Raw genomic sequence first — 12,870 nt, 5'->3', positions numbered from 1 at the left:
GAGACGGCTTAATCGATTATCGATTGAACGTGGCAGGGCATTTAGAATTACTTCGACGGTAAACGCTTGAAATTCGATGGGCGAGTCAGGGCGTCATCGTATTAAAGCTTGCACTTTAACGCACGCTTCCATTTGGAAGAAGACGTAAGACTCGGATGATCGATCGGGAAATAGCGTGTTTCTCGATGTTGGGGGATGAGGCCAAATACGAGCAGAGAAAGCGTTTTCAAGGGAAAGAGAGAGAGAGAGAGACAACGATAGACGTAATCGTGTCGAGATTGAGACTAGAAATAATTAGTTCGCCTGTCGTTAGGGAAAGATTTATAGAGGCAAAGGGATCCCCGAGTTCTTTCGTGAGCCATGCCTTCGTCGAACAACCCTGCTGGAAATCCAGTACCGTTGTAGCTCGAGCGATTTATTTGTAAAAAGGGCTTCTGCAATCTGATAGATTGCCTTCAAACTGCGTGAGTGATTATCAATTAAAATAGAAACGACGAATGCCTTCAAGGCACAGGAACTTCATTAATTGATTTCATTTGTATGGATTCAATTTCTTTAAAACATAATTACGCTAGTAGAAAGTCCTTCCGCAGTGTACCTATTTCAAATTCGGACATGTAAATTGGATTTTCATTCCAATTAGGCCTTCTTCTATGAAATTAATTATGTCATACTTTCATGCGCTTATTAGAACTTTAATTAATATATTGTTCCTACAATTTGCTATGTTCTTTACGTGTAATTAGAGCTGCTATCGAATTCTCTTTGAAAATTGCATATTTCAGTGGCGTTACCGCATAAAGGTATTTAGGTGAGTAAAGGTAAAGGTAAAGGAAAGCATTTTCCAAATGAAAGAGGTATTTTCTGCTCTTTGAGTTCTGGCGAAGTTGCAAATGCTCTTACAATCCTTACTGAAGAGCTAAGGATTATTTCTGTGAATCGGTGTTTAAGAGGCTTCGATCGTGACTACCGATAATCAGCCATCCCCTTGATCCAGGTATCATCGATCATTCGTTCCGCGGCTACCGTTCGTTTTATGCTTGTCGATCACGAGAACGCATAAACTCGCGCCAGCGGATTATTTACGACTAGACGGGAACGAGCTGTTTCTTTCGAGATCGACAACGCGAATCGTTCATAAATCTGTTCGTAACGGTGGCGTTGCGTTCGCATACGTGTGGCATAAATCTCGCAGATCGGAATCTAATTTTATCTTTGTTACATAATTGAGCAATTTCGAGTTGGATGCTGTAAGCAGTGAAATTTAAAATGGAGGAATGCAGAAGTAGTATTTTATTGCTGCACTCCAGTTATTTTTCTTTCGAATTCATGGATATTTATGTAATAGAACTTTCTTCCACGTTACACAGAAGCTGTGCATTACTCCTCGAGCATAAGGAAGTAACGTGAAGCTTCAAATTTAGTTATCATTAATTAATATTCTTATCTTTAATTAGATTCAATCTCCAAGTTATGGAAATCCAGCTAACTGCGTATTTCCTGTAAAATATCATATCCAGGATAGTCAGAAACACCTCTTCCATTGTAGCTATGTGCCATCTCGCTTTCCGTTAGTTCAAATTTACTTTGCGCGAAACATTTTCCAGAGTTTCACTGTTAACTTCTTCGTGTATCCTGTCCGGAGCAAAGGGGGGGGGGGGGGGCATCGCGAAAGTCGATTAGCGAAAACCGACACGATGGAAAATAATTATCGAACTTCGGCCGTCGATGCTGTTTTATGCGTCACGGAAACGTGATTGGATATTAGCTGTTAACTTTATTTTCAATAGCGTGACGGAGAAACCGAGAGCAAATGTTTGAGGAAACGGGCGAATTTCCCTTAGAACGAGGACGGCAAACGAACCGCGAGTGCTGGTACATAGAATAACCGACGATGTCGTTTCGAGACGATAGGCATTAAAATGGGATACGATAACGTGGTCAAAAATGTAGAAATACTCAAATAGATCTTGGATAAAATGAAATTTACGATAAAAGCGAAAAGGAGCTGAATGTTATGCATTACCCTAACCAAATTACCAGAATCTTCATTATTTTTCAACTTTAGAATCCTTGATCTTAATCTCGGTATGCTTTATCGAGAACTTTGCTGTTTAATCTTAACTGTAAATTATTTGCAGGTTATAGATATCGGTAGGAACACCGTGGTATTCATTTTGTATAATTTCAAAGACCTCTAAGCCTTCATTAATTATTCTTGAAAATCAGCGGAGCAATAACTTTGTTGCTCCGTGGAAATTGATTTGTATAAATTCTAGGATAATAGCGCATAAACCGTTACAATGAGATAGAATCATTTTTCAGGACAATTTAACACGGCGCAGCCTTATCACGATGCAATTAATATCACCGCCCCTACAAATCATTCGTTCAAACTTTCATGGATCCCGAATTCGTTGTTTTTTTTACGTGAATCCGAGGGAGCTATGGGCGCGAGTGGTTGCAACGATGAAAATGCATCGTTGATTTTTATCGGTCGGTTTCCTTTCGAGAGGGAAGATAAGGGGACCGTGGCGGGCGTATCGTTGTAACAATTGAAACGTAGTGGATTATAAATCATTCACGCCTGTGGTTTTTAACTTATCGAGAAAAGAGCACGTTGCACGGAGAGGCGTGACTCGGCGCTGCACGCAGCAGGAAGGCATGCATCTCGGTGCAGCAGGGAAATTTCGTGGCAATCTTATCGGCCCCACTTTGTGCCTTCTTCCTTATTTCACGTTGCATTAATTTCAACGGTTAGCTTAATTAACGCAAAAGTAAATTCCACGCAAGCAGAGTCACGTGTACACTCTGTTACTCCAGAGAAATGCATCCAAGATGATCTTTTCATTTCGCCTTTTCCCACTCCCTGAAACCTATCGTCGTTATAGAAAGACCCACACAAAATTCTCCCGCTGTCTTGAACAGCATTTTATTCAATTCGAAGCCGCGGGAATGAGCAGCGCACGCAATATCGTCGGCAAGTTCGATCGCCAAGAGATCTCGGTCATCGATACACGCGCCAGCGACGCGAAACCAAATCGACTGCTCGAAAGAAACGGCGAACAGATCGGTCTCGCGGTCGGCTCGCAGGAACGATCGGTTTTTACGAGGATCGTGGCTCACGGCTTTCTTCGCCGCTCGATTGGCAGAGGCGTCTTAACGACGTCTTTACTACTTCCTGTCCGGCTTCTTCATGGACGCGGGAACTCGATTTTACGCGTGGCCGCCCCTCGATGTCGCGCGACTTCTTCCTCCCAGGTGAAACGCACGTCTCTATTCCGGCGAGCGGCTCGTAAACGGACCATAAGAGATTAAAAGGGGACCTAGAGTCTCGTTACTCCGCGGAGCGTGACGAACGTCGATGCCGAGCAGCGGCAGGACAATTTATAATCGATTTAAGAGATTTGAATAAAGCGCGGGCTGCATTTCCGCGCGAAGGCGCTTCTTTGTCGTCGAAGAAACAATCGAGCAAACGTTGAAGTTTCTTTATACTTTCGTTGCTTCTTGTAACCTCGTACCTGTTTCTCGCTGGATTGTATTATTAGACTGTAATCTAAGCTCTACTATTAGACAAGCGGTTTCGTACACTTGGAGTTTCGTGTATTAGCTTTTGGATAACACGAAATAGTTTCATTATACCTAATTTCCAGAGGCTCGCATGCCGAGTACTACTTACGCGAAAATTGCAAGTGGTGAAATCTAATAATTAGACCTCATAGGTGTAGCTGTACAATTAAGGTAATAACTGAGGAATTAATACAGTAATTTTAAGGCTGTAGAGTCTGCAATTAGCCAAGCTTGACGGGTGTTTGTTATTTTTATGACAGAGTATAAGCATACAATCGTGATCTCTTTATTCCCGTGTCTGCCAGGAAAGTTTAGTTTCCGTTCGAGTTTCCTTTCGAGGAATTCCGTGAAACGTCTCGTTTTTCGGCATTCCGTGGTACGAATCTTCGGCGAAACCTCTGCGAAAATTCGCGTGTTTTCGCAAGTACACGAGTTTCCGTTGTTTTCGCGAAGTCTGAAAGGAACTGTGCCGCGGTCTCTGTTTCCTCTGTTTCCCGGCAACTCGTCGATGGTTTTCTTTGGAAAGATGATCGAAGATCGAGGATGCATCGGGCCGGGTGCGTCTGGATTTTGTAACGTAGACTGTTGTTCCAGCAGTCTGATGCACTTTATATCGCGGAGCATACGACCTGCACGCCGAATTTGGGATAATTCGAAAGGTTTTGCGGAAACGAGCTCGTTAGGGAGCGACGTGTTTACAAGTCAGCCGAACGGCGATGGGTTTCCAGAGTTGAAACGCGAATAACATGCAAATAACACGCCCACGTGGTGAATATCTACTTAGAAAAAACGCGCAAACCATAAACATTTAACAGCTGTGCTGGGATTATCAGGTGGTTAACCAACAGACGCTTTACAGTCGCTTTTCTAAAGCTGGAAAAGAAGTAGAATTCTTTCTAAATTCGATTGCTCTTGAAAATTAATTCTTTGTAAAAGGTATTCGGGTTTTCGTATCAGTAATTCGTAATTATTCTAGAAAGAGTGGACTTAGAGAATTCCTAATTATTCTAGGAAGAGTGAGTGGACTTAGAGAATTCCTATTGAAACCAGGATTCTAGCTAACTTCCAGGACTAATAAAGGTAAAGATACTTCTGGCAGCTTAATGGCGCAAGAATTCCCGATTTTCCTTACCGAGGCCTTACCGAGGGAACTTGATGTAAGGTTCAGATACAAATGGCTCAACTTACGAACGAACCGCTGGACCATAACTCGCTCGTAAGTCGTTGAACGGGTGGAAGTTCGATAAGTATAATACCTTCCCTTCGGAGGGGATTTCTTGTAACAATGTGTATTCGTAATTTGCTGTTTCGAAAAGGAGCTCCTGAAATTTGCATGGGAAGCCAAATTTTAATTGGTCGGGGCTTCTAGTATTATATTACTAAAGCTGCATCCCATACAAGTAATTCGATGCTATCGCGCCAGTAACGGTTACAGGAGGAACACAATGGTGGTGAAAGAAATTCGAATACAATACAAATGCGGACGAAAATTCCAATTTCGATTAGCGCGTGGATCGCCCGTAATGAGCATTCTAATTTAATACGATGTCTAGCAGTGGTATGAACGCCGCTCGCGATACCGCGGTTCTTTTAATTACTGGCGCGCACACTTATATCGGTATGCGCGTCTCGTTTTACGCGGTAATTTTACCACACGTGTATTGACTCCGTTAATTGGATTATTACCGTTCGCTTTAAACACGAGCAAGCGCTGTATGCAAACGAAACATTGGGAAAGAGGATACCGATTTCAAACATTCTAGATTCTTTCGCGAAGCACATATTCCATTCCGAAAATTAAATAGGTTCATCAAGACTACCAAAAGCTGATTTCTCTTTGAGCTTTCCGTCGGAAAAATATGCCTCCCCACTGTCGTTAATATTGGCCAGTAAATCTGAAGTTATGCGTGTGTTTATTAAATTATTGAAGACAAATTGGACCGTGAATTTAACGGGAAATAGGCAGATGTGATTCCACTTTCTATGGGTAACAGTAGAAACAGCTACGCGTCCTCAACCCCGTTTCCAGAGAAACCAGAGTGGAATTCAGCCCGTGTTAAACAGACTCCTTTTGGAAACGGGATTCCCGCGAGGCGTTTGTTTTTCTTGCTCAAAGCAGGCCCAGACGAGTGCCGTCAAATTCGAGAGTTTCAGCCTTGTAAGCCTCCGGTTCTCCTTTTAATCGGCGCCGCACCCCTCCCCGCCCCGAGATTTTTCCGGCGCCAGAACACCGAAATCGTTTTAACACACTCGAAAACAACTTAACTGCCACGCTTCTTCTCCCTCGTAAACGTGTTTGATTTGCACTTTACGAGAGGACGCCCGGCTTCCTTTCACCTGCTTCACCACGGGCGGCTCCTTTCCTCTCGTTATTACGAAAATATCGATGCTGTTTCTGATAATCACCGGTTACAACGGCTTAATTGCCTGTACGTTTTAAGGGCATTTAATTGCAGCCAATTGCTTCCGGATTCTGCACACGATATTCAGCCATTGTCCCCTGAAATACAGGAATTTTATATACTCCCAGAAAATTATGAATGGTTCGTCGAATTCTGCATTCAAGGAAGTCTGTGCTGAATTGCTATGAATTATTTCTTAAGTATCTGTTAATTTGGATGTTGCAAGCAGTGTCAGAAGAAAGTATTGAGGATATTAAAAGATTCTTCCTTCGACTTACTAGACGCAGTTCGCTTAGACCCCTTCCAGAATTTTTCAAAGGAGCAAAAAAATTCAAGCTGTCTACGAAAGCTTCTTCATCTGAAAAACTACCACCTCCCACGCTTCCTCCGACACCGTACAAAAAATTAATTTATCGTCCGCCCTAGCAATGCAGAAGCGAATTGAACGACTCTCTCCAGCGAACACCGTCTCGACGCGTCTCGAATGATCAACAAGTTGCTTCCCTCTGTGTCTTCTTCGTCGCCTCGCACGAATGTCCTTTTTAATCGCGTCAGCGATTCGAGGGTCGATGCAGCTGACGAGGAAACTTTCGGTGGATAGATTCGACGCGGGGGTGAGACAGGAGGTTGTTTCGAAGTGGATCACGAGGACAATGCCTCGTGTCTAGATGACGCGTTAATGGCGCAGCATCCGGGACACGCACCCCTCCCGTCTTCCCTTGACACCTTCCACGTGTTCGGATCGTGAATGCGCTTCGGCGAGACCGGAAGGAAGGATGACCGAGACGTTTCCTCGCGGACCGCTAAGAATAGCTCGGGATTATATCGCGATCTGGAGCACGTGAAACTCGCTCGCTCGCGTCCGAGAGCGAGCGAAGGGTCCCTGGTGGAAGAGGAAGTTTATGAATCCAAAAGGGAAAAATATTATCGGTACCCGCACAGGGTACCCGAAATTACGCGACCCTATTTGCGATTTGGAAGCCGATAACTTTTAAGTTATGATTTTTCAGTGTGATCAGATGAAGGAGTTTTTGAGCAAGAAAATTGGCTCGCAAATCGCAATTCCGGTCCCGCAATTTCGGGCACCCGTGCGCACCTAAAAAATATTATTCGGAGTGTCAAGTTTTATTAGATTAGCCCCGACATGTCGCGGAAACTAAATATCTCCTCATGCCGTGTCGCGTTACACGCTACAACAGGGTATTGCTCGAGAACGCAGGATTAATTTCATATCGTAGTTTTGAAGCAAATGTTGATTCTGGTTTCATTTTGAGATTGCCCGTTTCGGATTAACTTCGCGACAAGTGTATGTGCGTTGCAATGTGTGCACGGACGCAGGAAGCATATCCTTCTTCGTGCATTTTCAAGTAATGAAACGTCAGTAGTGCAATAGTGTCATTGTTATTGCAGAAAACGAAGTAACCCTTGTTGGAGTTCAACGATTCTCACCGTAAGGGTTTTCAGTCTTAAGGGGCTGCGTTTCCCCAAACTAGGAAAAAGGGGGAGGGCGAAGGGTCTTGGCCGAAACGTAAAGTGACGCCGTGCATATCGTGTTCTGACTCGTCAATTTAAGTTCTTATTTCTTGTATACCTTTATACTTTATAAAATAACACTAGCACGTGGATACACTGTGCATTGTTCATACAAAAAACCATAGTTGTGTTTATAGTGTGACATTAATATTCTACCTCTGTGGAGTAATTTCCAACAACCCTCTTGCTATGTATACATCTTTTTAGCTCAATTTCGAGTTTACCCCGATTTTGGTTTCCATGCTTCCTAGCACTCATCCTTCAAAGAGGAATGGCAGAGGTAGAAAATGGGGAGGGAAAGTTGGCGGACGCCGCGCGTTCTCGTTCGCGAAATCGGCCATTTCGATCAGGAAGTTGGTATTTGTTCTAGTTCTTATTAGTAGGCGTGTTCGCTATTAGCGGTCGTTTTCACTGAACGATCGGGAGAAAGAAGCAACGAAGTGTGTCCCTGGATCCTGATTAAGGTTCTATTACGTCGCGATCGAAAGGAAAGACGAGCGACAGGGTGAGCGTAATTTATGGCGGGGACAGGGGTACAGATACATCGATGCCAGGGATTACAGCTGTCGAGTGATTAATTGTCGCTGTATTAGTCGCCTCCAGTGCGTAACGGCGTCGATTAATTTCCTGTTCGACGCTTCTCTTCATTCAATCGTCCGCCGAAAATGCTAAATACGAAACTGACGCGTAATCCCCGAATCCCGTAATCCCACTCACGTGATTTCCAAGAAAATTTCCAGGTGAATTAATAATGTACAACAGTCTGTTTTATTTGAGAAAAAAAAACAGGTGAAACTCGCTTGAAAGATCGGAGAAGCTGAAAAACGGATTCGAATCGATTTTGTTTGCACTGTGGATTCGAGTAAACGCTTGTTTTCGCTCCGGTGATAACTGATAACTCCGGCGCTGCGCGGAGTGACTTTTTTAATTTATTTAAATCGAGGTTTCGTTTGTCGTTGGTTTTCTAAAGAGTCGCGTTGAATCTAACTGAAATGTATAGCCTCTGGAGGTGGAAAGGGACAAAGGAACACTCACGGCAGTGAATTACGTTTAATGTTAGTCCGTTTCGTTGAGACCGAGCCATATTTCCATGGTACAAGGAAACGTCGGTTAAAGTAATGTGTTGTAAGAATATAGCGCCTGGTAGGTGTGAATCAGACTATAGAATGGCGATTTCTTTGTGCTGATAATGATTCACAGGTTCATTGAGTCGAGTTGACAATTATCGTCACTTAGGGTTGGTAGAGGAGGAACAGTTTCGTTCGATGGATATGAAATTATTTCGGAGGAATTACCTTTGATGTTTATTCCCGTTAATTTTATAACAATGCATAAAGAGCAAATGCAAAGTATTGCATGGCTGATAGTGTAGTGCAAGAATATCGCTTCCCGTGTGAAAATCACAAAAGAGGTTCACACAACCTTCAAAATGTAATCGTCCTTTGCGAACAGAAGAATGCAGAGGCGTCGACTTTGAAGCGGTAAATCATCAAAAACAATGGAAGAAAACGGTGCAGTCGGTTCTTGGACCGTGTCCAGAATAAGACCAAAGAATGTAAAGCTTCCTGGGAAAGAGCTGAAAACAGAAGAGTGGAGAAGTGAGAAAGGAAAGAGTGTCTAACAAAGTTGAGCTAGCCACGCTAAATAAATTACAGCTAAAAACATTTGCATAAGATTCGGAGAACCTACTACGTACTAATAATTTTTTATTCCTCCATAATATTCTAATGGTCCTCAAATGGCTGACTGGTTCACAGTATCCAGGAACTACTAATCCCGGACCACCCGAGCTGTTTTACTATTTCCAATATTAGACCCCCCATTCGATAGGGGATGAGCAATACCTTAGACACAGCAATGGTTCAAAACATCACACGCATAAATCTTATACGAATTTGCTCAAGGTACCAATCACTGGCTGCGAAATACTCTCCTCTGAGAATGCTGTGATTATGATTGACTGTCTCTACTGGGCCTCTGGCTGCATCGACTAACAATTAGAATCCGCAAGAATTTCAGGCAAGGGTCCTCCCTGTGGTAACCTCTCAGGCCCTTTCGTTGCCCTCGTATCGAGGCTCTTCTTGGTCTCACGGCGAGCAACCGAGGCAGTTGGCTGCCGTGATAGCGGTACCCTCGACGAATCATCCGTCTGCAACAGAAACCCCGAGATACGTATCACTCCATCTTGGCTAACAACCGAAGATTAACGAGTCGCTTTATCCGCGGACGTCCACCCGTCTGCGGTGGATGGGGCCCAGGAGTTTGTCCTCCTCCGCCTCAGCCTCCGCAGGAATTTCTTGCGGACGGTAATGAAAAAAAGAATATAAGAGGGCACTAGCTATCTTAATAGGGAGCCGGCCTCGATAGCCACCGTTCGAATTGCGAGAAAAGTGTGGCTTCGAGGCGCGCTGCCCCAGGTTATGTCGCCCGGGGTTGCAGGAAAATTAATGTCACGTGCTGCCAGAGGAATGAAGAGATAGACTCTGTGTAATTGATGACCGTGTCGCTTGTGGTTACGGTTATGATACTGGAGGAGGTTTATGGTTTGCTTTCCGCGGTTCTTTTGCTTTTCAGCCTCTTCCTCCTTTTCTGCTGCTAATGATTTGACTATTGCTGGCTTAGTACCTTATGAAACGTCGATCGGTTCGTGTGAACGTCTTTGGATTGTTTCGGAGATCCGAATCCACCCCTGTTCCAGTTTCATAGAACTCCAGTAGGTACCGCGAAGCGTGAAAGCTCCTTCTGTTTCTTCGCCTTGCATTAATTTTCCATGGCATATATTTCAGACGTAAATGTTTAAATTCCGTTCAGAACCATTCACTCTCTTCACCCGTTCAGTAGGATTCGAAGAACCATCGGTTTGTATATGTTCTTACAAAAGATTTTTCGACGCGTCGAGCTTGAATTTCAACGGAATCTATACTTAAACTTTTCATGGCTACTACGAATGCGGATATTTCAAAGTTCGCAGACCGTTCATGGGGTTTCAGCTTATTTACACCTGTGAGAGGCTCAAGTTTCAATGTATCAAGGAATCTTTCTTTTTTTTTTTACGGGTCTGTCGCTTGCTTCATCAGTGATTCTCTTTCAGCTGCAGTTACAATTGATAGGTATATATGTATGGGAATGAAAATCAGCATAATTTAGGGAACATGAAATTACCTGCTTCGAGAATGTTTTTATTCTTTCCCCGTTGCATTTTTTCTGCAATTAATTTGGAAATCATAGTTCGTTTAAGAATTATTCGATATCCTTGGGGTAAGGTAAGCCACGATGCTGTTACATGCTGTAATCGCGCCTCATAGCACGCTCGAGTAACACTTGAGCGTAGCATGTTCGTGGCGTGACTGCCCCGTCAGTGTAAATCGAGCCTAATAGTTTCATTTTCTGAGGTTTAGCGGCGACTAGGTGCGTACGTATGAATAATACGGATGTAATTATCGAGCGGCCGTAAATTGAGGAAGCGGTAGGTAACAGTGAACGTTGCGTATTATATGATATCGATGGTCGTCACGTTCGATTGTCATAATTAGCGACGCTATCCCGTGGTCATTTTTCGTGCGTGCTGATGGTTAGTGCGATTGGATATGCAATTGCTAATTAGTAGGATTAGGTGTACAGCATTCTGAGAAAACCTCTTGATCACATAGGAAACGACCACCTGTTTTCTTCCGACAAACATTTCTCGAAAGAAGCTGGTATTAGAATTGAAAGAATACTCCATTAAACGAATGCTGACGGGTTTCTCTCAAATGATGTAATTACCGATTTCTTATCTGTGGGTACTGATTACTTTCTCCTTCATTTCTTTGAACAAAGAATTCCAAATATCGTATACTTTCTTCGAAACGAGTTATTGTATTTCATATTTGGCAGGAAGAACTGTTTTGTCTCTGCAAATTCATTTCGCATCACTTACGCACAAACAGCTGAGATTTTTCCCGGTAGAATCGCGAGCAGAATCTTTAAATTCTCCACTTTTCTGTAACTGTCTCGCCTGGCTTCTCAATTATTTCCTTCACGATAAGCAATTTTGTAAGAAAACACTCGTTCGATAGGAGATGTCCCTTTACAGGCTCTCTACGAAGGACTTCTGTTTATCAATCGTATCCAGAATTGTTTGCGTAGCTCGTTTTTAGAAAGGAAAACGTCGACCCAGATCGAAGCTCTCGAGTTTTTCCTTCGTGCCGCGGCGCAATAGTTTTCCTCCTCTCACACTTTATTAAATCTATTAAGTGTTTACTCTGCCACCTATCCTCTCGGGGAATATTGGATTGGCAAAGTGCGGGCGCGAGATCCATCTTGAAGACCGAGTCCTCGAACGCGAGCGATCGTTCATGCTCGGTCGGCGCCGGATCGAAGGTGATCTCGATTCGAAAAGCGAAATTGTCGGGGAGCTGGCGCCGAGAGATCGCTCGACCTCGACGTGCCCTAAGGGCCTTGCAGTGAAATAGCATGCGTAATTACTGGAGCGTGGACGATACCCGGGCTGCGTTGCATATCCGTGTTAAGTAAATTAAACGCTGCCACACAGACATCGCGGCGCGTACATTGTCTCCCCTTATTCTCTCTACGCATGATACGAGACGTCTGCGTGTACACAGGCAGGGCAGATCAAACTTGGAAAGCACAGGTACCGAGGATTGCATTGGTCCAGGAACGGGACCGTCCACCGTAGACCGGGTCAGAGTTGACATTTCGAATTGTCGGAACTGTGTACACATCGTAATTGTCCCTTTTACTTCCTTCCCCCTGTCGTAGCAAACCTGAAAATATTCCACAGAAGCTGTCTAATTCTTAATCACACAAAACCCGTTACAGCAATGACACTACTAGGACCAGCTGTACATAGATTCTTATAAAAAAGAAAACCTAAAGTGTCCTATCTAAACCTAAAACGTCATTCATCAATAACACTTCTCCATGCTCTCTCATCCAACCATCCCACCAATCGCATTCACTGTCGCATACGCTCTGACTTATTCATTCAGTATAGCCAGTCCGTTAACCAGTTACTCAACCGGTATCCACTTACACTTTTGGCAGCCTCTTCGTCGTTTACCCACTAAAACCCTCCAGGTGGATTTTCCGAGAAGCAAGTCGCACGTGCGTGTCGGGCCGAGAAACGCGCGCGCTCCTTGCGAGTCGCGCGACCCGCGCGAGCGTAGTGCGCGCCGCGGACAGCACGCGTGCACGAAAGAATATATATCGAGCATCGGCGTGGAACGTATACGTATACGTACACGCGTGCATTAGCGACCAGTCAGCGTTTTGATCTCCCACCACGGTTTCTATTGTGGCGAACGCGGGGACCAGGCAACAGGCCATCCTGGTAGCAGCCAGTCGTTGCCTAGACCCCGAGACA

At 44.1% G+C, this 12,870-nt stretch overlaps 2 protein-coding genes across 3 annotated transcripts in view; one reads left to right on the top strand and one right to left on the bottom strand.

Annotated features, from left to right (window-relative positions):
• Fhos (Formin homology 2 domain containing) overlaps nt 1-12,870 on the top strand; it is a 170,332-nt gene that overhangs the window by 91,610 nt on the left and 65,852 nt on the right. The gene's annotated exons all lie outside the window — the stretch shown is intronic.
• Nucleotides 8,874-12,548, bottom strand: LOC143367192 (uncharacterized). Its single transcript, XM_076808817.1, has 3 exons — nt 12,541-12,548; nt 11,990-12,271; nt 8,874-9,654 (listed from the first exon to the last, which is right to left on the bottom strand). The coding sequence occupies exons 2-3, from the start codon at nt 12,227-12,229 to the stop codon at nt 9,496-9,498; spliced, it is 399 nt and encodes a 132-aa protein (XP_076664932.1). The 5' UTR covers nt 12,230-12,271; nt 12,541-12,548; the 3' UTR covers nt 8,874-9,495.

Source organism: Andrena cerasifolii, chromosome 3, assembly GCF_050908995.1.
Source record: "Andrena cerasifolii isolate SP2316 chromosome 3, iyAndCera1_principal, whole genome shotgun sequence".
Lineage (NCBI taxonomy): Eukaryota > Metazoa > Arthropoda > Insecta > Hymenoptera > Andrenidae > Andrena > Andrena cerasifolii.
This window is presented reverse-complemented; position numbering and strand designations above follow the sequence as displayed.